This window comes from Trichomonas vaginalis, chromosome V, assembly GCF_026262505.1.
Source record: "Trichomonas vaginalis G3 chromosome V, whole genome shotgun sequence".
Taxonomy (NCBI): Eukaryota; Parabasalia; order Trichomonadida; family Trichomonadidae; genus Trichomonas; species Trichomonas vaginalis.
In genome coordinates this window covers 11,671,647-11,692,945 of record NC_067207.1, presented here as the reverse complement: position 1 = coordinate 11,692,945, position 21,299 = coordinate 11,671,647, and the positions used below count along the sequence as shown (strand labels likewise).

General features: G+C 29.9%; 7 protein-coding genes and 6 pseudogenes across 13 annotated transcripts, besides 1 other annotated feature; 5 read left to right on the top strand and 8 right to left on the bottom strand.

Moving 5' to 3' along the window:
* Positions 1-520: 520 nt before the first annotated feature.
* Positions 521-17,545: a mobile genetic element.
* Positions 600-1,736, top strand: TVAGG3_0319500 (uncharacterized protein; the record flags this gene model as incomplete). Its single annotated transcript, XM_051230133.1, has 1 exon — positions 600-1,736. One exon carries the CDS (start codon positions 600-602, stop codon positions 1,734-1,736), a length of 1,137 nt encoding a protein of 378 aa, XP_051099863.1.
* Positions 1,811-2,497, top strand: TVAGG3_0319490 (annotated as a pseudogene). The gene has a single exon. A coding segment is annotated over exon 1 (687 nt).
* On the top strand, positions 3,241-5,303 carry TVAGG3_0319480 (annotated as a pseudogene). Its single transcript has one exon. A coding segment is annotated over exon 1 (2,063 nt).
* Positions 5,406-6,907, top strand: TVAGG3_0319470 (annotated as a pseudogene). Its single transcript has one exon. A coding segment is annotated over exon 1 (1,502 nt).
* On the top strand, positions 6,928-7,191 carry TVAGG3_0319460 (uncharacterized protein; the record flags this gene model as incomplete). The annotated part of the gene is made up of 1 exon (XM_051230132.1): positions 6,928-7,191. The coding sequence occupies one exon, from the start codon at positions 6,928-6,930 to the stop codon at positions 7,189-7,191; it is 264 nt and encodes an 87-aa protein (XP_051099862.1).
* On the bottom strand, positions 8,271-8,588 carry TVAGG3_0319450 (uncharacterized protein; the record flags this gene model as incomplete). Its single annotated transcript, XM_051230131.1, has 1 exon — positions 8,271-8,588. The coding sequence occupies one exon, from the start codon at positions 8,586-8,588 to the stop codon at positions 8,271-8,273; it is 318 nt and encodes a 105-aa protein (XP_051099861.1).
* On the bottom strand, positions 9,053-10,205 carry TVAGG3_0319440 (phage plasmid primase P4 family; the record flags this gene model as incomplete). The annotated part of the gene is made up of 1 exon (XM_051230130.1): positions 9,053-10,205. A coding segment is annotated over one exon (1,153 nt), but the record flags the coding sequence as incomplete, so codon positions are not given.
* TVAGG3_0319430 (uncharacterized protein) lies at positions 11,352-12,014 on the bottom strand (the record flags this gene model as incomplete). Its single annotated transcript, XM_051230129.1, has 1 exon — positions 11,352-12,014. The coding sequence occupies one exon, from the start codon at positions 12,012-12,014 to the stop codon at positions 11,352-11,354; it is 663 nt and encodes a 220-aa protein (XP_051099859.1).
* Positions 12,294-13,943, bottom strand: TVAGG3_0319420 (phage tail repeat-like family; the record flags this gene model as incomplete). The annotated part of the gene is made up of 1 exon (XM_051230128.1): positions 12,294-13,943. The coding sequence occupies one exon, from the start codon at positions 13,941-13,943 to the stop codon at positions 12,294-12,296; it is 1,650 nt and encodes a 549-aa protein (XP_051099858.1).
* On the bottom strand, positions 15,173-15,870 carry TVAGG3_0319410 (annotated as a pseudogene). Its single transcript has one exon. A coding segment is annotated over exon 1 (698 nt).
* Positions 15,904-16,610, bottom strand: TVAGG3_0319400 (annotated as a pseudogene). Its single transcript has one exon. A coding segment is annotated over exon 1 (707 nt).
* Positions 17,546-17,695: 150 nt separating the features above from the next.
* TVAGG3_0319380 lies at positions 17,696-19,334 on the bottom strand (annotated as a pseudogene). Its single transcript has one exon. A coding segment is annotated over exon 1 (1,639 nt).
* A 309-nt stretch (positions 19,335-19,643) lies between these two features.
* TVAGG3_0319370 (N-acetylmuramoyl-l-alanine amidase family) lies at positions 19,644-19,880 on the bottom strand (the record flags this gene model as incomplete). The annotated part of the gene is made up of 1 exon (XM_001325733.1): positions 19,644-19,880. The coding sequence occupies one exon, from the start codon at positions 19,878-19,880 to the stop codon at positions 19,644-19,646; it is 237 nt and encodes a 78-aa protein (XP_001325768.1).
* Between the last annotated feature and the right edge of the window lie 1,419 nt (positions 19,881-21,299).

Sequence of the window (21,299 nt, the reverse complement as noted above, 5' to 3'; positions counted from 1 at the left end):
AAAATAGATTATCGAATTTTAGAGGATGGTGTTCCTGTTTATATTCAAAGATTTAAAGGGAAGCAATATTATAGAATTCTTAATCCTGAATACATAAAACATTTATTTAAAAAGGAAGACTGTGAATTATTAAACGTTAATGAATATGAAACCAATAAATCAAAATTGAAATATAAATATATTGGAAGTGATGAAAGATGTAAAGATAAAAATAAAGTTTATTCAGTTTCATATAATGAATGGAAAACCAATAAGATAAGAAAACATTTAGGAGATTATGGGAAATGTTCTGAATTCTTTAAATCTAGTATGTACGAGAGAGTAAAAGAAATTAGAAATAATTATTTTCATGAGTAAAAAATAAACTTTAAAAATTCATGTCTTACATTTTTGAATAATTTATTTTTATTTTGTATGAAACCGATTTTAAAAATTTATGAATAATTTATAAAAAGTTTTTATTCCTACAATTCCTATATTACCATTAATAAAAAGAATATATTTTTGACGAAGTGAAGATCGGTATATAAAAAATTGACTTCTTACGTAAAATTAAAACTAAGTTAAATTTATTTTTTTTATTTTTTATTTTATAATAAATGAGTATAACAACTAATTCATTGAAATCTTTAAAGTTCACTAATTCAGAATTAGAAAATATTTTAGAAAATTTTGGAGACGGTTCTTATCCAACATATATGCAGAATGTGAAAGAGTTTTCCAGATTGTTGAATGAATTTAAATATAACGGACCAATTACTAAAAAGGCTATAATGAGATATTTATATCCCAAAAAAGTTGAAAAACAGAAGAATATTCCTCTTTATGGTCCAGAGGACCTGGGCTCAGAGAGCCTTGAAACACCTCCTGAATATTTTGAAGAAAAAATTAAACAAGATGAATATTATAACGATGAGATTGAGAAATTGGAACAATTAAGAAATGAAATAGATGAAAAAATTAAGGAATTGAGAAATGCTGAGAATGAAGTAGAGGGTTTAATGAATATCCCAGCTTCAGAATCAGCAGTTCAAAAATCACATGAGGAAAGATATAAAAATTACTTTTTGGAATCTACTAAAAATTTATTAGATGGTGATATTGACGAAACACTTTCAGAAGAAGGCACAAAATTTATTCATAAACATAAGTTACAATTTATTGACGATGGAGATTATCCATGTATATTACTTTCACCTCCTCTTGATTCTGAAAAATTCAAAAAAGCACTGAAAAATGTAACATATGCAACAAATACGATTAAGAAAGAAGACCATGATATTTACACAAATTATTATTTAAATAAATGTACAGGTGTTGATAAAGTTTTTGATTTGTTAGATAAAATATCAAAAGAAACAATTGGTACATATAAAATTTTATGCGATTGTGGTTTCATTATTGAAGATACCAATAATGTTTCATATGAAAGAACAGCACCGAAGGAAGACGAAGTGGAAAGGTCTATACCATTCGTTATTAAGAACATAAAAGATATGAAAACTTATAAACATTATATTTATTCATTTATTTCAGAAAAAATGGAAGCAACCCATAAAACATCATCTCATCATTTTATAGCTATTCATACATTCCTTTTCAAAGTTGTGAAATTAAATAAGACAGGAATTAGATTTAATGTATCAGGGTACGCATTCTTGAGTAAATTAAAATGTATTCGTCACGTCGCAGATGATAAAAATTTATGTGTTCTTAATTCATTTTATGGACTTTAGCCCTGGACTCTCTGAGTCTCGGACTTTAAAAAAATAAACTTTATTTTTATTTTTTAATTTTTATTCTTACATAAATGAACAAAAATGGAACAGCTAAAATGAATGATAATCAAATAAGAGCCGAAGGTAAAAGGTTATTTAAACGCTTCTATAACATTCCTGATGGTGTTAATCCTAAAACTCGTAGAAGCTATTTAAATGAAGCAATAGATTCATATGAAGGGTTTGACATTTCATCAGAAAGTGAGAGATTAGCGAGAATGTTAAATGTTAATATTGATTTCTATTATTGTGATCCTCAACCAGAAGACGTGGACATAAATAAGGTAGACTTTCCATTAGTGGATTCAATAATGATAGATCCAGAATTTGAAACAGTAAATATTTTATTAACACAGAGTCCATGTGGAAAACTTCACGCTGACAGAATTACAGACGTTGAAGCACTCACAGGATATAAAGTTTGCCCCTTTTGCAAAGAAGAAGTATATTCTATCCGTGATGATCCAGAAAGGAAAAACCAAAGAAGATTTTTAAAACATTGTGAGAAATGTAAAGAAAATAATGGAAGATTAATTCAAGACGTTCAATTGCAAAAGACCAGCAACCATATGCACCACATATTACGAAACAGAAGATATATCAGTGGTTATTAGCTCACAATTTGCAGGAATATTATCAACCGACAAGATATTATATTACTTTTGACTTCGAAACATTAGAGACTAAAGAAGAACAACTTTCTGAGTGTGCAACTTTGAACGCTTACTTAAAACCATTCATGGTATCATCAACGGTTAAATTAAAGCCGCAAAGCGGCGAGGTCGTAGACCGTGATAAAACATATACGAGGAATTTTTGCTTAACTTCGAGTGATTCTTTTATTTCTGATTGGATTGAGTTTTTATTTTCAATCTGTTCATTAGTTGCTAAATCAAATATTGAACAATATGAAGAATTAATGAAGTCGCAAACGGACCAAACGGCGGGGACTTTGTCTCATACATTAAATGAAAAACAGAAGGAAGCATTTAAAGAACTTCTAGATGAGGAATTCAATAAAGTGAATATCATAGGTTTTAATTCGGGAAAGTTTGATTTAAATTTAATTCTTCGTGATTTAAACACTGCAAAATGGAAAAAAATCAATGCTGGGTTCATCTTCACAATTTAAGCAAATCATTGTAAAGAAAACAAACGTTCCATATGAATTGAGATTTATTGACATCAGAAATTATATAGCGGGTGGGACATTAGACCAATTCACTCAAGATTTCGGAAACAATAAATCACGTGTTAAATCCTTTTTCCCTTATCAATTCATCACATGGGAAATTACGAAGAAGAATTATATAAAGGAACCATTCACTCAAGATTCATTTTATTCAGCATTAACTCAAGAAACTATATCAGATAGTGATTATCAAATATATTCAATGATGCTAAAAATTTTAAGAATAGATTAGAATATTTTATTCATTATTGCAATAAAGATGTTGAAATTATGATTGACCCAATTGATAAAATTATTGAAGAAACATTTGTTTATAAAATTGACATGCTTCATAATCTTTCTTTATCATCGAATGCTTCAATGATTCGTTACGCTTTAGCATATAAGAACTTCAATCCTAACGAAACATATCCAGAAGAAGAAAATGTGGAATCAAGTTTTGAATTAACGAAAAAGTATTGGAAATATAAAATTGAATCATATAAGAAACAAGATGAAAAAGCAGAAAGAGATACTAAAAATAATGTTTCAATGGATGATTTTCAATACTATCACGATTTAATCCTTTCATCTAAATGCAAAATGTGTGGTAAAGCGTTTACATATGCAAATAAACCAACATTGGATAGAATCGATAATGAAAAACCACATACCAAAGAAAATTGTCAGTTAATGTGTTGTTATTGCAATGTCGTAAAATCAAATAAAGATGAAGATGTTCAACGTTTAAGAATCAATTTAAGAAATTATGCATTAAAAAATAATTTACCAATGACTTTAGATTCAGTTGAAGCTTATCACATTCTCCGTAATGGAATTACTGGTGGTTTATCAAATGTTCAACATCGTGTTAATCTTAAAGGAATCACGCACATTAATAAACTTTCATATAATCCAGAAACTAAAACTGTATCAAATGAGGACACTTCCAACATCATGACTCATTTCGTTGGTGTTGATTTTAATTCATTATATCCTTCATCATTTTCATCTAATCCTCATGATTTCATTCAATATACTGACCATAAAATGTATATGCCGGGAAGATTGAATGGTGTTATCATTTGTGATACAGCAACAAAGAAAGCAAAAGCACTGGGAATTATTAAGAAGAAAAATACTTTATTCGTGGCTGAAGTAAAGGGTCACATTGATGAAAAATACATTAATGATTACATAAACTTTTTACCGATAATAAGAAACTTAGATATTATCACAGATGAAAAAACAATAGGCAGTTTTATGTATAATTACATGAAATCAAACAATCTACCAGTTGACCAGAAACAGAGGAAATTAACTCAGTTAGCATCAACACACAACCAATATCAACCATTTTCTTCTTATTATCTTTGGTATCTAATAGACAGATTTCATTTTATCATCGATGATATTCAATCAATTTTAACATTTACGAAAAACACTTGCTTTAATGAATTTGCGAACGAATTTATGAATGAAAGACAAAAGGCTGAATTAGAAGGAAATAAAGGAAAAAGTTTATTTTGCAAGATTTCACTTAATGGATCATATGGTTACGATGCAATGAATACACAAAATTACGCAAAGACTAAAATAATGAATGCACAGAAGGCACGCGTTGCATGTATGTCAAATAAGTTTAAAAACATAAGAGAAATAGGAAGGATACATATCAAGTGATGCTTAAAGATAGATTTTATAGATGTGATACATGTTTACAAGAGGCATTCTTCACTTTAGATAATGCTAAATACTGGTATTTGGTTTTCATTTATGATTTTATGTATAAATGCATGGATGTTAATCGTTTTCATTTCATTGAAGGTGATACTGATTCATCTTATTGGGCAATCGCTGGCGACCAAATCTTCCTAACACTCAAGCATTTCAAGCAATTGTTACTGATAAACAATTTTATGATAAAAACATTTAAATTCGCACCTTTTGATTTCTTCTGTTTTGATGAGAAATTTAAACCTAAATTAAAGAATAAAGCTGAAGAAAAAGCACATGAGAAGAAGTTATTGGGTTTAGCAATTGAGAAACAAGGTGATAACATGGTTGCTTTATGTCCTAAGTGTTATACATCATTCAACGGTTCAATTGATGGGAGTGATTTTAAAAAGATTGCACAAAAAATGAAAGGTGTTAGTTTACGACAAAATAAACAATTAACACCTAAAAATTATTTGGATATAATAAATGATAAAGTTATTTTCGATGGTCAGAATATTAATTTACAACTTAAAAACGGGTCTATGACTCGCTTAACAATCGGTAAGACTGCATTAACAGGAGCACACACTAAGGCTGTATGTTGTGAAAATGGATGTTGTATGCCATTTATTTAATAAAATACCACAGAAGAGACAAAAGGAACCGTTAATGATGGTTTTGATACTATGATTCAAAGAGGTGGGCACCCTTAAAACATTGATTTTATTTTTATATAAATGAATAACGTACATTTAAAAAATTTAATTGATGATTTAGTATTTAATCAAAATTTTCTTGATTATTATGATTTAAAAGCATATCTCCAAAAATATAATAATAATATAACGGGTGATGATATGGAATATTATTATCCATATTATAAAAATGAAGTTTTGAAATATCATGATAAAATAATTTCTGAAATTAAAGACAAAATTAAAAATAATGAATATACAAAGGGGAAAACTAAATCACAGCTTAAACAGTTGAAAGATTTCAAAAATAAAGTATTAACAGAAGAAGATATTGATGAATTATATAATTTATATAATCCTGAGCCACAAAAACCAAAGGTGCAAAACGCCCAGGTCATTCAGACCATAAATGAAGCACAAGCTTTAATTTATGATTCATTAGTTAAACCATATTCAGCCCGACTTTTAAATGAAGATCAACTTTTGGAATTCATCCTTCAACATAAACTCGAAGCAGGAAAGTATATCAAACCTTTATATACAGCATATTTAAAACAAATGAATAAAATACATCCAGAATTAATGAAAGGAGGAATGAAATCCAAAATCAAAGCAGATAAAATTAAACCACTTGCAACACCAAAACCTCTAACGACAGTACCTCCTCCTTCAGTTAATCCTTCATCATTCACTTTATTATATCCATTTCAAACATTAAAGAAGCAAAAAGATTTTAAAAGGATTTCAAGATATTAAATAAACCAATTGACCCAAAAATTCAACCGTTAAAGGAAAAATTTAGTCGCCCCTCATTTGCACCATATCCATATTCATACGAAATCGATCATCTGGAATATTCAAAAGGAAACGTTACTTATTTATTTGCCATTAACATTAACACCAGATATTTATATTGCATTCCGGTGAAAGGGAAAACAGAACAGGAAACAAGAAGAGCTATACAATACTTACTAGATCATGAAAGAGTAGATAATATCAGGGGTGATGGTGATAAAGGATTTCAGGCAGCTATGGCTCATTATTTCCCACAAATTAATTTTTACTTTTCATCCTCTCCATATACGTTTCATAATAAAATAGTTGATGCGGTAATGAGAACTCTTAGAGATGCGTTAGGGGTTAACGGTCAGATATACTGGGATGGAAATCATGACTCCATCATACAGCAGTTAGTATATTATTATAATAATACATGGCATAGAACAATTAACATGAAACCAGTGGAAATGAAAAATGATATTTCAAAAGAATGGGAATATATTAGAAAGCAAATGGAAAGGTTGAATGATGTTAAACGTGAACAAATTAATTCGGGGCTCATGAATTTTAAACAAGGGAATAAAGTTTTGATTCATCTCGATTATGGAAAAACTGATAAATCAATGACAAAAAGAAGACGAAGATTTGACACAATAACTGAATTTGTTAGATATATTAACGGCAATGCATTAGTTGAAGTTGACAATAAATTAATAGAAATTCCGATTTATTTTATTACTCCATTATATTTAAATATTATTTAATTTTTTTTATTTCGTAAGAAATGGGTGACAACAAAGCAGTCAAGAGTCCAGACGATGAATATAAAAAGAAACTAAACAGAATTAAATCAAAAATATGCTATTACAAAAAGAAGTCGCAATGTGGTGGGGTTGAAAACGATAAAGAAATAATCGAAAAATTAGAAACTTACCGTTCAATCCTTAAACTGAGTGAAGCAAAAATAAAAGAATTTAATAGAATAAATAAATTGATTGGAAGAGATGAATTTAATAAAGATGAATTTTTAAACTCAATCCAAATTTAATTTTTATTCCTCTTCGACAACGTCTCTCTTTCCATCATTACTGCATAACCGCATTTTCTCAATTTTAGTGGTTTGTTATTTTTAGCAAGTTCTTGCATCATTTTTATCATTTCCTCCCTTGTTATGATTCGTGGTAAATTTTGAGCTTGTGGGGTATCCATTTATGATAAAAATAAAAATTTGTTATCACTTATTTTATCGTTAATGTTTTCAGGTTATTCAATAATTATTTATTTTTGAAGAACTGAAGGGGTCACCGGGTCACCAGGTCACCAGGTCATTTAACTTCTCTGAAAAAATGTGACAACATGACATTTTGACAACAGTCATGGGTTATTCAATAATTATTTATTTTTGAAGAACTGAAGGGGTCACCGGGTCACCAGGTGGTCACCAGGTCATTTAACTTTTCTGAAAAAATGTGACAACATGACATTTTGACAACAGTCATGGGTTATTCAATAATTATTTATTTTTGAAGAACTGAAGGGGTCACCGGGTCACCAGGTCACCAGGTCATTTAACTTCTCTGAAAAAATGTGACAACATGACATTTTGACAACAGTCATGGGTTATTCAATAATTATTTATTTTTGAAGAACTGAAGGGGTCACCGGGTCACCAGGTGGTCACCAGGTCATTTAACTTTTCTGAAAAAATGTGACAACATGACATTTTGACAACAGTCATGGGTTATTCAATAATTATTTATTTTTGAAGAACTGAAGGGGTCACCGGGTCACCAGGTCACCAGGTCATTTAACTTCTCTGAAAAAATGTGACAACATGACATTTTGACAACAGTCATGGGTTATTCAATAATTATTTATTTTTGAAGAACTGAAGGGGTCACCGGGTCACCAGGTGGTCACCAGGTCATTTAACTTTTCTGAAAAAATGTGACAACATGACATTTTGACAACAGTCATGGGTTATTCAATAATTATTTATTTTTGAAGAACTGAAGGGGTCACCGGGTCACCAGGTCACCAGGTCATTTAACTTCTCTGAAAAAATGTGACAACATGACATTTTGACAACATCACAGGATTAATGCAAAAATAAATTCAAATCATACTTTATAAAGCTTCATTCACAGGTATTTCATCGTCAGTAAATGATTCCTCATTATCGTTTGGTTCAATTTGTTTATATAATCCTTTCATTTCTTCTTTCAAAACATAATACCATGTCTGTTTACCATCTATTTTTCTTTGTTTCCTTTCACATTTATCCTTAATGCTCATTTGGAAATTCTTGTCTTTCATGTCTGATGGTTTGCAGAATAGAGCATTTTTACACGTCATACCTGCACATAATTCATCATAATGTGTATTTATCCATTCATCTAAAGGATTTGTTGATAACTCGATTAAATCTTGTTTGGCTTCAGTCATCGGTATGATTCGTACATTAAATGATGAAAGGTCATATTGCATAAAATATGTTAGTAAATTATCATAAAATTCCTTAGTGCATGAATCCATTAAATTCTTGAAGTAATCAAATTGACCCTTGAATTTACCATTAACTCTTAAAACCACGTATCTTCTGTCTCCAACTTCAATTTTGACAGGGTAGACGTTATTAGTTACGAAAATAAAGTTTGCAACATTCTGAGCTGTTCTTCTGGGTTGATTCTTTTCATTAATTCTAATCTCATTATCCGTAATAATTGATTTCAAAGCGTTGAAGTTTGCGAGTCTATCTTCACCAACATTCTTGAGTTCATTAAGTACAAGAAACATTTTATTTTCAACAACTGAGTTGAAATTACCCGTTAGCTCACTTATTTCGGTAATGTTTTTACATGAATAACCAGCGAGAAGTTCAGAAATAATGTCTGTGAATCTGTTTTTACCTGTTCCCTGAAGTCCTTTCAAAATAATTGCTGTTTCATTCTTGATTCCAGGATGTTGAATCATTGATGCAATCCAGCCGAGAAGGTATTTATACACTTCATCGTTATTATCACAAATGGCTTCTTTAATGAAATCCATAAACATCTCAATTTTTGAGTAATCTGGTTTTTCGAGAATGTTGTATTTATAACCTTGAAACGTTGAGAAAACATCGGGGGAATCAGATTTAAAGCAAACACCCTTAACGGTTAATGAGGATAATTGATTTAGTAGTACATCCCATGCTGTTATGGTTTTACCTTCTTCTTTAAATAATTTAATCATTTTGAGTGACTCTTTCATGTTTGATTGAAGAACGAATGATATTTGATTCATTTTGTCGTGGATATTATAGTCCTTTTGAATGAAATATTTGTTTCCACAATCTACAAAACGGATTACACGTGATAAATCCTCAATTACTTCAGAACTGTTTTTATACTGATGATTTTCAGCCTTGCGTCTAATATCTGTTATCAAAAACGAGTCATCAAGTTTGATATCAAATGTTATTTTTGGCTTACGTAATAAAGGTAAAACATATTCATCATAATATTCCTTTTGATATAGTTTTAGAATCTTCACTAAAACAAATGGAGAAGTCATTAAATGTGCATATCTACTACGTGCTTTTTCAAAATTACTTTTTGCATTTTCTGTTAAGCTACAGAAGTTATAAACGTTGTCGTATGCTTCATTAATTAAATGATTAGGTAACGAATTAATAGCTTGAAACAGTGTGAATAATGTAACTTCTTTTTCTAAATTCATGTTTCCACCATCATTATGTACTTCAAAATCACAGATGCCATCAACTATGCTCTGAGCAAGTTTATCGTCAATGTTTACATCTTTGTTTTCATTCATGATAGTCTTTATTTCTTCATTCTTCTGTTCAACTCTTACCTTAATATTCAAATCATTTAATATATCATTCACTGTTCTGGTTAATGTTGAATCATAACTTCCACGAATGAATGAGTATGTATTGATTGGTTCTGTTGCATTCTTTCGAACTCTTGAATCAGCCATAACCACTAATGAACGCTTTGAATCATCAATAGAAGTCATTATGTCAATATCATAATCATTGCAGGAATAACATTTAATCATTCTGTTCGAGTTGAATAGAAGAAATTAGTGTTGCAATAAATGTGAAGACCTCCTGATGCAGTTTTAACGATAACATCTTTATCCGAAAGTTTTGATAAAATGTCTTTTCTAACTGTTTCTTTAAGTTCATCATTGTATGATTTATTGATATCAACATCTATAATCGTTAAATTTGAAATTTTATTTACTAATAAAGCTGTACCAGTTTTCCTTCCTCTTCCTCCATCATGTTTGAGGTAGTTATGTAAATCAATCATGTTTTCACCAATTCTTTCGTTGAGGGTTTTAGTTTCTGCCACAACTAATTCCTCAACTAATGAATCAATAACTTTTTCATCAGAAACGATAAAGTTGCTGTTGCTGTTGTTTGTTGCTGTCATTTATATAGGAATAAAAAAATAAAAATAATTTTAAAACTAACTTTATTTTTGGACTACATCAAATTTTCGTAAATGTTGTCTAAATGTCATGTTGTCACATTTTTTCATAGAAGTTAAATTACCTGGTGACCACCTGGTGACCTGGTGACCCCTTCAGTTCTTCAAAAATAAGTCATAACTACCTTCCTCCTGTGATGTTGTCTAAATGTCATGTTGTCACATTTTTTCATAGAAGTTAAATTACCTGGTGACCACCTGGTGACCTGGTGACCCCTTCAGTTCTTCAAAAATAAGTCATAACTACCTTCCTCCTGTGATGTTGTCTAAATGTCATGTTGTCACATTTTTTCATAGAAGTTAAATTACCTGGTGACCACCTGGTGACCTGGTGACCCCTTCAGTTCTTCAAAAATAAGTCATAACTACCTTCCTCCTGTGATGTTGTCTAAATGTCATGTTGTCACATTTTTTCATAGAAGTTAAATTACCTGGTGACCACCTGGTGACCTGGTGACCCCTTCAGTTCTTCAAAAATAAGTCATAACTACCTTCCTCCTGTGATGTTGTCTAAATGTCATGTTGTCACATTTTTCATAGAAGTTAAATTACCTGGTGACCACCTGGTGACCTGGTGACCCCTTCAGTTCTTCAAAAATAAGTCATAACTACCTTCCTCCTGTGATGTTGTCTAAATGTCATGAGGTTAGATCTAACCATCTACCCTAAAAATTATTTTTGGTGAATTCAATAAAAATAAATGGTTCATTTACTCACAATATTTTTGTACAAAACAACCCCAAGCTTTTAACTTCTTTTCTGCAGCTTCTAATGCTATCTTAGCGAGTTCATATTCTCTAAATTCTCTCTTTAAATTTTCTTGTTCCCATTGGTCTAGTTCGTATGGAGAATCTCTATAACCATAACATAACTCACGTTCATGTTCTAATTGTTTTTCGCACATTTTTCCAACTTCTTCTTCAAACAAATGTTTTGCATTCTCTACTGTATCTTCGAGTTCTTCTTCATCTAATTTCTCATGAACTTTCTTGTCTATGGAGTCCATAATTTTTCCAACTGCTATGCAATATTTTGGAGAAGCCCACATTGCTATATAGTTTATAAGTCTTGGGTCTACATACGTTCCTCTAACCTGTTTGATTTCATCAGGAATTCCTGCATGAATTTTGTATAAAAAGCAACCGTCGGAATTCCGGCGGTTGCTATATTCTTCACAAAATGCCTTATAATACTCTTCCCAGGACTTATTTTCCAACAGCTTTCTAAAGTCTTTTCTAAACTGCTGACACATCTTTGTTGCATTAATGTAACCATCCTTGTCTCTACGTAAGACTTCAATACCGTTATAAGTGCCTTTTATGAATGTTTCACCATTAGATTTGTTTGTGAATGTTTTTGCTTCGACTGACATTTCTGTTCTTACATACAAAATAAAAAAATAAATAAAAATAATTTTAAAACTAATGAAATTAATTATTTTTGGACTGAATTCATTCATAACACCATTAATAAGCTCATAAAATGCTCGTTTTGAGGTTGAGCCACTTTTGGCTCGACCGTATTCTTTCATCCAAAACTCAATAAACAATTATTGAATAACCCAAAACCATTGACGATAAAATATATTTCTGCAGTTCATCCATTACTTCATTACTTAATTAATTACAGACATAAAATATATTTAGTTCATTCATTGAACTCTATACCATGCGAATACAGTCATAAATGGTGGCATGTAATCTTTACCCAAGCCTGTTGGATTTGTTGTGAAAGTATGTGAATGATTTCCTCCTGGTTCAGTTGGTCGAAAAGTCTTTTTTGCCGAATGGTTATAATCTGGAGATAAAACGTCATTGCCAGCATAATATTCTGAGTTGTATAATGGGTGGTCTCTTAATGAGTGGCTATGGTCGCCAGAAAAGTTTGTAGTTCCTGTATGAGTGTGCGGTGGAAGGTTTGCTTCTTTAATTTTCTTCGAACCACCTGTTTGCTTTGAAGAGTTAGCACAATACAAAAACCTGTCGACTATTTGTTCCCATGCACCAACACCAAACATTGCTTGAGGACCTCTTGCATCCATAGACGTATAAATAGAACCTACTGGGTTCATTAAATCAAACATATGAGATAATATAGGATTGTCTCTTTTGAACTTAAAATATAGTGCAACAATTTCGGGTTTCTTCTGGTTTGTGTAAGAATATTTTTTATAATATAATCTTATGTTTTCAGGGTAGGTAAAATCTTGGCTATAATATTTATTTCTGTCATCTATATAATAATATACTATTCTCGTTTTTTCTATTGCATTATATCTTTTATATCTATAATAATCTAAATATAATGTTTGCTTTTGTTCATCTGCATGTAGTGTTCCTTCGTCATCTACATAGTCGAAATAATACGGTGCTGGAGCTGGGTCAGGCAATGTCATATCTGCCATTTCATAAACTCGGAAATATTTCTTTTGTTCGTCTCCATATAAGTTTAAGTAGCAGTTGTTGTCTAATGGAACTTTAACTTGTGTACCATCATTCTTTATATAGCTTACATACATTTCATTGTTATTTTTCGGAATGAGTTTATACCGTATACCATTTCTTAAGGAATGTACAAACTGCCATCTAAAATATTTATTTTCTTCATAGACGGAAAAGTCACCAACAATAGTTTCAATATTTTTAGTTGTTCCTATCAAACTTTGGTATATTCCGTTGACATATTCCTTATCTACTTTCTTCTCTAACTCACTGTTGACATAAGTTTTATCCGCTTTAAGGTCTAAACATCCTGAAACCCATCCTGTATCAGCTTTAGTTTTTAAAATCTTTGATGTCCGTTCATGATACCATTCAACCATTTCTTTAATTTCATTATCTTTTTCGTTAACATATTCCTTATCTGCTTTCTTCATTAATTCACTAGCCACAAGTCCCTTATCTGCTTTCTCCTCTAACTCACTAACCACATATTCCTTATCTGCCTTCTTCATTATGTCATTTAGGAAACCTTTTATGAATTCCTCATTTAAATTAAATCTTCCAATCTTCAAAACTTTAGGAAATGCATTTAATGCGTAATATCTTTGTTCTTCTGGTGGAATTGATGTTATATCATCCGTTATACCTTTAATTTTTGAATTCATAAATAAAATTTCTTTTATATTTGATATCACTGCACCACCCTTGCAAACGAATTCGAAATGGTCATTTTTCAATACTATCTCCAAATCTCCATATTTCAACCTTTGCGTTTGTTCTGCCGTCTTTGAATTATATGCATATATGGCGTATGTAATGGTCTGTGTCTTAAGTTGCTGTGGTTGCTGTTGTTTAATCATTTATTACGATTTAAAAATAAATATTTAATCTGTTATCTCATCAGCTATTTTTTCTATTTGAAATTGCCATAATATTTCATTCATGAATTCTAAATCACAATCAAATAGGTCGGTTATTCTAAATTTAATATTTGATAAATCTTTTGAATGAAGAATAAATGAATTCCCGGATAATTGAAACGGATATGATAAAGAAAATGTGTTTAAGTTGATGGATAAAATGTTTTGTATTGATGGGTAAGAGTTAGGGTCTAATGTTTGATGTGAAAATCTCATTGGGGTATTAACTTTATCACATTTGATTAAAATGAAATTGGAACCAGTGTCAGAATACAAAACATCCCCAACATCTTTTTCAAAATTTAATATCCCCAACAATGAACGAAGATGAGGAGTACAAAATTTAATTTTCAGCGGGAATTTAATAAGGTTATTTATTTCATCAAGTTCAAAAAGTTTATCGGTTTTGATTTAAAATTTTCTTCATACCATACGATAAATGATTCATTTAAATAACTTAAAATCATGTTAATATCCCATTTCGTTATCACATTATTTATATACATATCATACGTTTTTTCATGGTCATCTTTAATAAATGATATATAATCTGAAGGGTCTAAAAGAATGGGATTAAATTTACCACTCACAGAAACGAGAGTAACATTATAAATTCCACTAACTGTTAAATTTAATTCACAGGTATTATTCGAAATAATATTGATAATTGACATTTTTATTACGATTAAAAATATGGTAAAGCGTTATTTTCCAGTGATAAATAAAACTAGAATAAGATTACCTCAAGAATTCATAAATTCAACGAATAAGAAATTCATTCATGTTATAAATTTTAGTGTTTTCAGAAAATATGAGTCAATGTCATATTCATCATCGGGTTATATTTCACTTCATTCAAATTTAGTTCAATCAAACCCATATAATGACCATTTCATAAGATTTTCAGATGGTATTAAAAATGTAATTGATAGATTAAAATATGAACAGATTGACAATATCGAATTTTTGGAATTTTGGTTTAAATATCCCGATGGAAAAAAGATTGAAGTTAAAGATAAAGCTGATACTATAACAAAAACAATTACAATGACCGATCCAGATAGTGGGGAACAAAAAGAAATAAAACAAACGATAGAAACTGGTGAAAGGTCAATTATTATCGATTATGATTCAAAGGATTATTATTCAATAATGTTAATGCTTGAATATTAAATGGCCTTAACAAAGAATTTTTCAAGTGATATTTTATATTCATCAACTATTTTATTATAAATATCATTATATGTTAAATGAAGTTCAGTTGTTGTCCCGTTCTTTGATATCTTAATCGTGCTAATATCCTTTATAGGATTTATTTTTGCAACTGTTCCGCAGCATGAAACCTCATCATCTATGAAAAATTGAATCTTAACGTCTGAATCTTGAACATCACAAAGAATGGCGATAATGTGAATTAATGATTCATAAGGTAAAATAATTAAACCAGATTGGTCAATTAAATTTATTATTGAATCATAATTATTAATTATTATATCACGGTAAATTTTCATTAATTCAGAATTAATGTCTATTTTATATGGCGCATTGCGACTGGAATCGTAGATTCCTGGGTTCTCGATGTTTGATGAAAGAGGTGGGGGGTATGTTGGATATGTGGGGATTTCAACAGGTTCTTTACCGGGTTCAGATAAAATGATTGGGTCTCCATCTTCTTTATTTTGCTCCTCCTCTTTCTTTGGTAAGTCACGAGTTAATAAATTTGGTTGAGTTGCTGACCTTGTTAATTCGGGCTAACATTAACTTTAACATTTTGAATAATTCGTGATTTATCATCATTTACGTTATAACCAACCGTAATCTCTGCTTTTGCGTTAGTGTTCTTTTGACTAGTGAAACGTCTTCTCATTTATAATCGAATAAAAAAAATATATTTAAACTTTTATTTTGCTGGAACTTTTGAATCTATTATTCCCTGTATTTGTTCATGAAGTTGATTTTTAGCATTTTCATCGAAATTAATAGACCGAATATATTCATTAATTGCATTCTTATAATCATTTGATTTCTCAAATTTTCTTTTATCTGATTCCTTAACTAAATCATAAGTTAAACCTCGTTGCTGATATAATGGTTTCTTAATTAAATCTTTGAATGCTTGAGATAAAGCACCTGATGCAATTCTTGCTACTATAATTGGTTGGAATTGCTGTTTAAGTTCATCTTTAACATTTGCGAAAACTGGATCGAATAAAGCAACTTTAAAGAATTTCTTAGCTGAAATTTCAGGTCTAATATTTGCATATTGACCATCAAACTGGTTAGAATATCGTGGTAATCCATCCGGTCCCTCTTCAATAGCATTTAATTCTTCATTGAAATAAGAATATGGATTATGACGGTATGAATTAATTGGACCATTTTCACCTTCTCCAATGTATTGTTTAACAGCTTTTCCATTTTCATCAAATTGCATAGGATAATGTTCATTATATGCTTTACGTTTAGGATAATCAGATATAGTTAATTTATAACCATTTATGACTTTAATATTACCTTGACCATCAGTAACGAAAACTTCATTTATACCATCAGGTTTTCCATTTGGACCTGTAATGTCTGCTTCGTGTGCTTCCCAATTTGGACCATGACGTTTGGCATATGCTTGAGCTTCTGGTAATGTTAAAACGTTTCTCATTTGTTTAACATCTTTTTGAAGACCAGCAACAATGTGGACTAATTCTTTCATTCCATCAGGAACTTTCATAGTTCTATTATATGCACCCTTTTTGTTTGCCCCTTGTTTTAATGGAACCTGTAGAAGATTTGCTATTTCTGTCATGTTTAATTATAAATAAAAAATAAAAATTAATTATAAAAAGTTAATCAAATTTAACACATCCTTTATTTAAATCAACTATTATTTTCCCATGTTCACCTAATTGCTGATATTGTGTGTAAAGTTCATTAATGCTCATTGGTAAATTCACTTGATAAAGCATAACGTTCAACTGTTGACGACTAAACCCACTGAAAATGAAAAGGGTTGATAGATTTGATTTAATGTTTGTGCTTAATGCTTTGAAGTATTGAACAGCCATGAAGAATGAACACTGAATGTGTCGACATTGAGTTAATAACTGATTAAAATATGATTTCTCATTTGTTATTAGTTTTGATTTCACTGCATCATCTAGAAAAATGAGTGAATGCAAAAATTCTCTATCAAAATTTGAAATAGAAAGTGTTTCAAATAATTCATCCCGTTGTTTATCAATAATTTTATCCTCTAATCCTTGCTTCTTGATTGTATTATATAATTCTTTATACATTAAAAAGTTTTTTAAATAATCTTCTGCTTCTTCTTGTGATAAATAAATAATTGGAATTTTGATTAAATGCTTTAAAGATTCAAATGTATCATCTGAAGGTGAACCTGAACGGTTGATATAAATTAACACATGTGAATGGGGTGAAGTGTTAGCAATAATGATAATTTGTTTTAATATCGTTAATGTTTTACCTTTATTTTGTTTACCAATTGCTGCAGTGATTGAATTTAAGTAACATTCAGAATATGGAATTTTCATTAATTTTTCCTTAGATAGAGCATTTCTATTATCACTCAATGCTTCATTAATCATATCATCTACGTATGTATTATATACTCCCGCTAATTCTTCATAAGGGGTGGATGAATTTAAATCCATTTAATCAAAAATAAATTTATAATTTTAAACATTTCTATTCATCAATATTTCATCATATGAACTTCTATACTGTGGTGGTGTACCTGTTGGATGATATTTCAAACCTTCATCCGGTGTCCATGTCCAATATGTAGTCCTAGTAAACCAAACCTGAGGAGGATTTGTCACCTTTGAACAGTAAGTGTCATTTTCACCCTGAATGATTGGATAAGCTTTCACTTGTACTGTAACTTGTGAGTTGAAAGTTTCTAATCCATCAAAGAATATACCCGCTCCATCACGTTGAACTGGAATAGTGCATAAGAATGAAGTTTGGTCTTTCCATGTTCTAGTTAATGGCTTGCCATCATCTGCATTCAGTGGTCTAGTTAATGAGTCCTCGTATTCTTCTGTGCATTCATTCACTCCATCTAAATCAGAAGCTTGAAGCATACGTGTAAAGAATATGTCGCCCACTGTGGTCATCGCTTGATCGGGGAAGTTTCTGGAATCTATAGTGACCTGAAGACCTCGAAGCATTGGATTTTCTAAAACTGTTCTTTGCATTGCATTCTTCGGAAATGTTAACACAACATCTGTAACATTATGAAGAGCGTATGAGAAATCTGAGCTAATACCTTCAGGAGTGATGCAACCTCCATTTAGTGAACGAACGTCAATATGTTGAGCTGGAATCATGAATGGATCTTCCTTACTAAATAAACGTGGTATTGCTTTAACTGATTCTTCAATTAAACCGTATCCTGGTGTAATACATTTATCCTCTAAAACTTCCATCTTTGTGCATGAAATAATAACGTCATCAACTGTTGCGTCAGCAGATGTAGTGGCTAAGCTTGTAATTAATTGGCAGGAAGTCCGATTTGTTGGAATTTGCGATCATATTTATAAACATGATTCATAATCTTTCATAATTTTCATCAGTTATCTTTTCATAAACGTAATTTTGTAAATCAGCAACTCTTAACGGGTCAACCTGACAAAATACTAAAGTATCCCTGAAAACATAATATTTAAGAATGATTTCACCAAATGATTTAGGATAATCATCGAACGCTTGAAATGCTAACAAATCATTTACCGGAATAATCATATCAAAAGTGATATCAACTTCTTCATTTGCTTTCTTGAAAACTTCTGAAGGGTCAATATATTTACCACATACTGAGTTATCATATTTTTGAACATTATTATATAACGAATGAACAAACTTTTTAACTTTCCTTTCTGATTTTGGTTTATATGTTGCAAATGCGAAAGATTCACGGGCGCAATCCATTTGAAGATAACCAGCATCACCTCTTTCAGTTTCTACTTCTAATTGTTTAAAGCTTTGATTTGATGATTTGTAACCAACGAATAAACGCATGCATTTAAAAGCGGCATCACATGTGAAAGCTTTATTTGAAACTAGAGTTGCTTTAACTTTGCGTTTAATATATGTGTCACCTAATTGGTTCACATCATGAGCCGGATTTGTAATTCTTAAATGAGTTTGTTTATCATCAAAATATGGAGCATCAGAGTCATAGCATGAACTTTCAAGTTCTCTATAATATCTTCTACCATCATTCTTTGCGAATATTTCATTTATCTTTTCGAATGAATGAAATACATTTCCATTAATTGGTTTAGTGTTTGGCACTAAATAGTTAGTCGTCATTTATTAATAAATAAAAATTCAAAATTAAAAGTTGAAAATGAATTTTTAATTTTAATGAAATAATCAACTATGGCTGCAGGTATATTTAAGAAACTGTGGGATAAAGTAAAAAGAGGAGCGCATAAAGTTTGGGAAACATTGAAGAAGGGAGCAAATTGGATATTTAAGAATAAAGAAGCAATTAGTGACGTTGCTGAATCAATAACACCAAAAGCCGCCCCAATAAGAGAAATTTTAAATAAAGGAGAAAAAGTTTATCAAAGACTACAACCAATACTAAGATAAAAATAATATTTATTTATTTTTCCACTATTTACCTCCTATTTTATTAAGTATTCCTTCAGCAATTCCACCAATTGCGTTACCTGTTTGTGCTCCCATCGCCGGATTACCTGCTTTAGTACCTAATACTCCACCTATGATAGTTCCTGCCGTTTTCGCTACTGGTGCCAAAAAGTTTGCAACAGGTTTAATAATCTTTTGATGAACCCAACCTGCAGCTTTCTTAATTCCTTCCCATAATTTTTTAAAGAATCCTGCCGCCATTTCTGATTTAATATTAATTAAAAAATATATTTCATCACTTATATTCTAATTTTTATTTAATGATAAATGAAACCGATTTTAAAAATAAATGAAACAAAGGAGGATGAAATAAATGAAAGTAAAGATGTTCAACAAAAAATAAATGTTGTTAAACCAATTACTGAAATAAAAATTTTTTCATCTGTTGAAGAATTTAATGACTATTATGCTAATAATAAAAAATTATTTGAAGAATTGACAACATGTAAATTGAATAAAATGTTTAAAGTTGATGGATTCAAAATTTCAAAAATAAAAGGAGTGGTTAGTTTGAAATCTATTCCTCAATCAAGAATCACCTCATTAATGAAAATAGATGATTTAACAAAAAGAATAGAAATTATTGAAGAGCGAATAAATCAAATTATTGATTTCATAAATCATGACTCGTTGAGCCCGGGTCCTTAAAGCCCATCACTGAGTTCAAGGTTATATTCATCAAATATTTCATTATTAAATGCAACTTCTGCTAGTTTATTTATTTTTTCAATACGATCATTTGAAAGTCTATCGTTTAATTTTTTCTGAAGTTTTTCATTTTCTAGTTCTGAAACTTTATTTGGATGATATTTAAACCCGTTAAATTCTTTTTCCTCAGTTTTGATCATTAATTTACAAAGAACTTTTGTGGTTGGAATTCGTTTAAACCATTTATCATTAATATTTGTTATAAATTCAATATTCGGAATTAATTCCCAAATTTTTGCATTTTCAATTAATTTATTATCAAATGCAAAAGCAATAGGTTTAATATTAAACTTACCTTTATAATATAAACTTTCTACATAATCATCGAAATAAACATCTACTTGTTTAACATTTTCAAGAATTGGTGAAAGAGCATCCATTAATTGATTGACGGTTACGAATCTTGATCCACTCATTTTCTTACGAATTAAAAAAATAAATTATTCAAAAATGTAAGACATGAATTTTTAAACTTTATTTTTATCTTTACATCTTTCATCACTTCCAATATATTTATATTTCAATTTTGATTTATTGGTTTCATATTCATTAACGTTTAATAATTCACAGTCTTCCTTTTTAAATAAATGTTTTATGTATTCAGGATTAAGAATTCTATAATATTGCTTCCCTTTAAATCTTTGAATATAAACAGGAACACCATCCTCTAAAATTCGATAATCTATTTTATCTGGTTTTACTTGTTGGGTCATTTATGTAAGAATAAAAAATAAATTATGTTTAAAATTAATGTTAAAAATAATGATACAAAATCGTTCAATATTGTATGAATTCTTACGTTTACAAAAAAAGTCACAAAACCCATCCTATACTACTACTCACAGTCATTTTCAAATCGAATTTTCAAATAATGACCATCTAAATGCAATGCCAAATCTAGACAAAGATGAT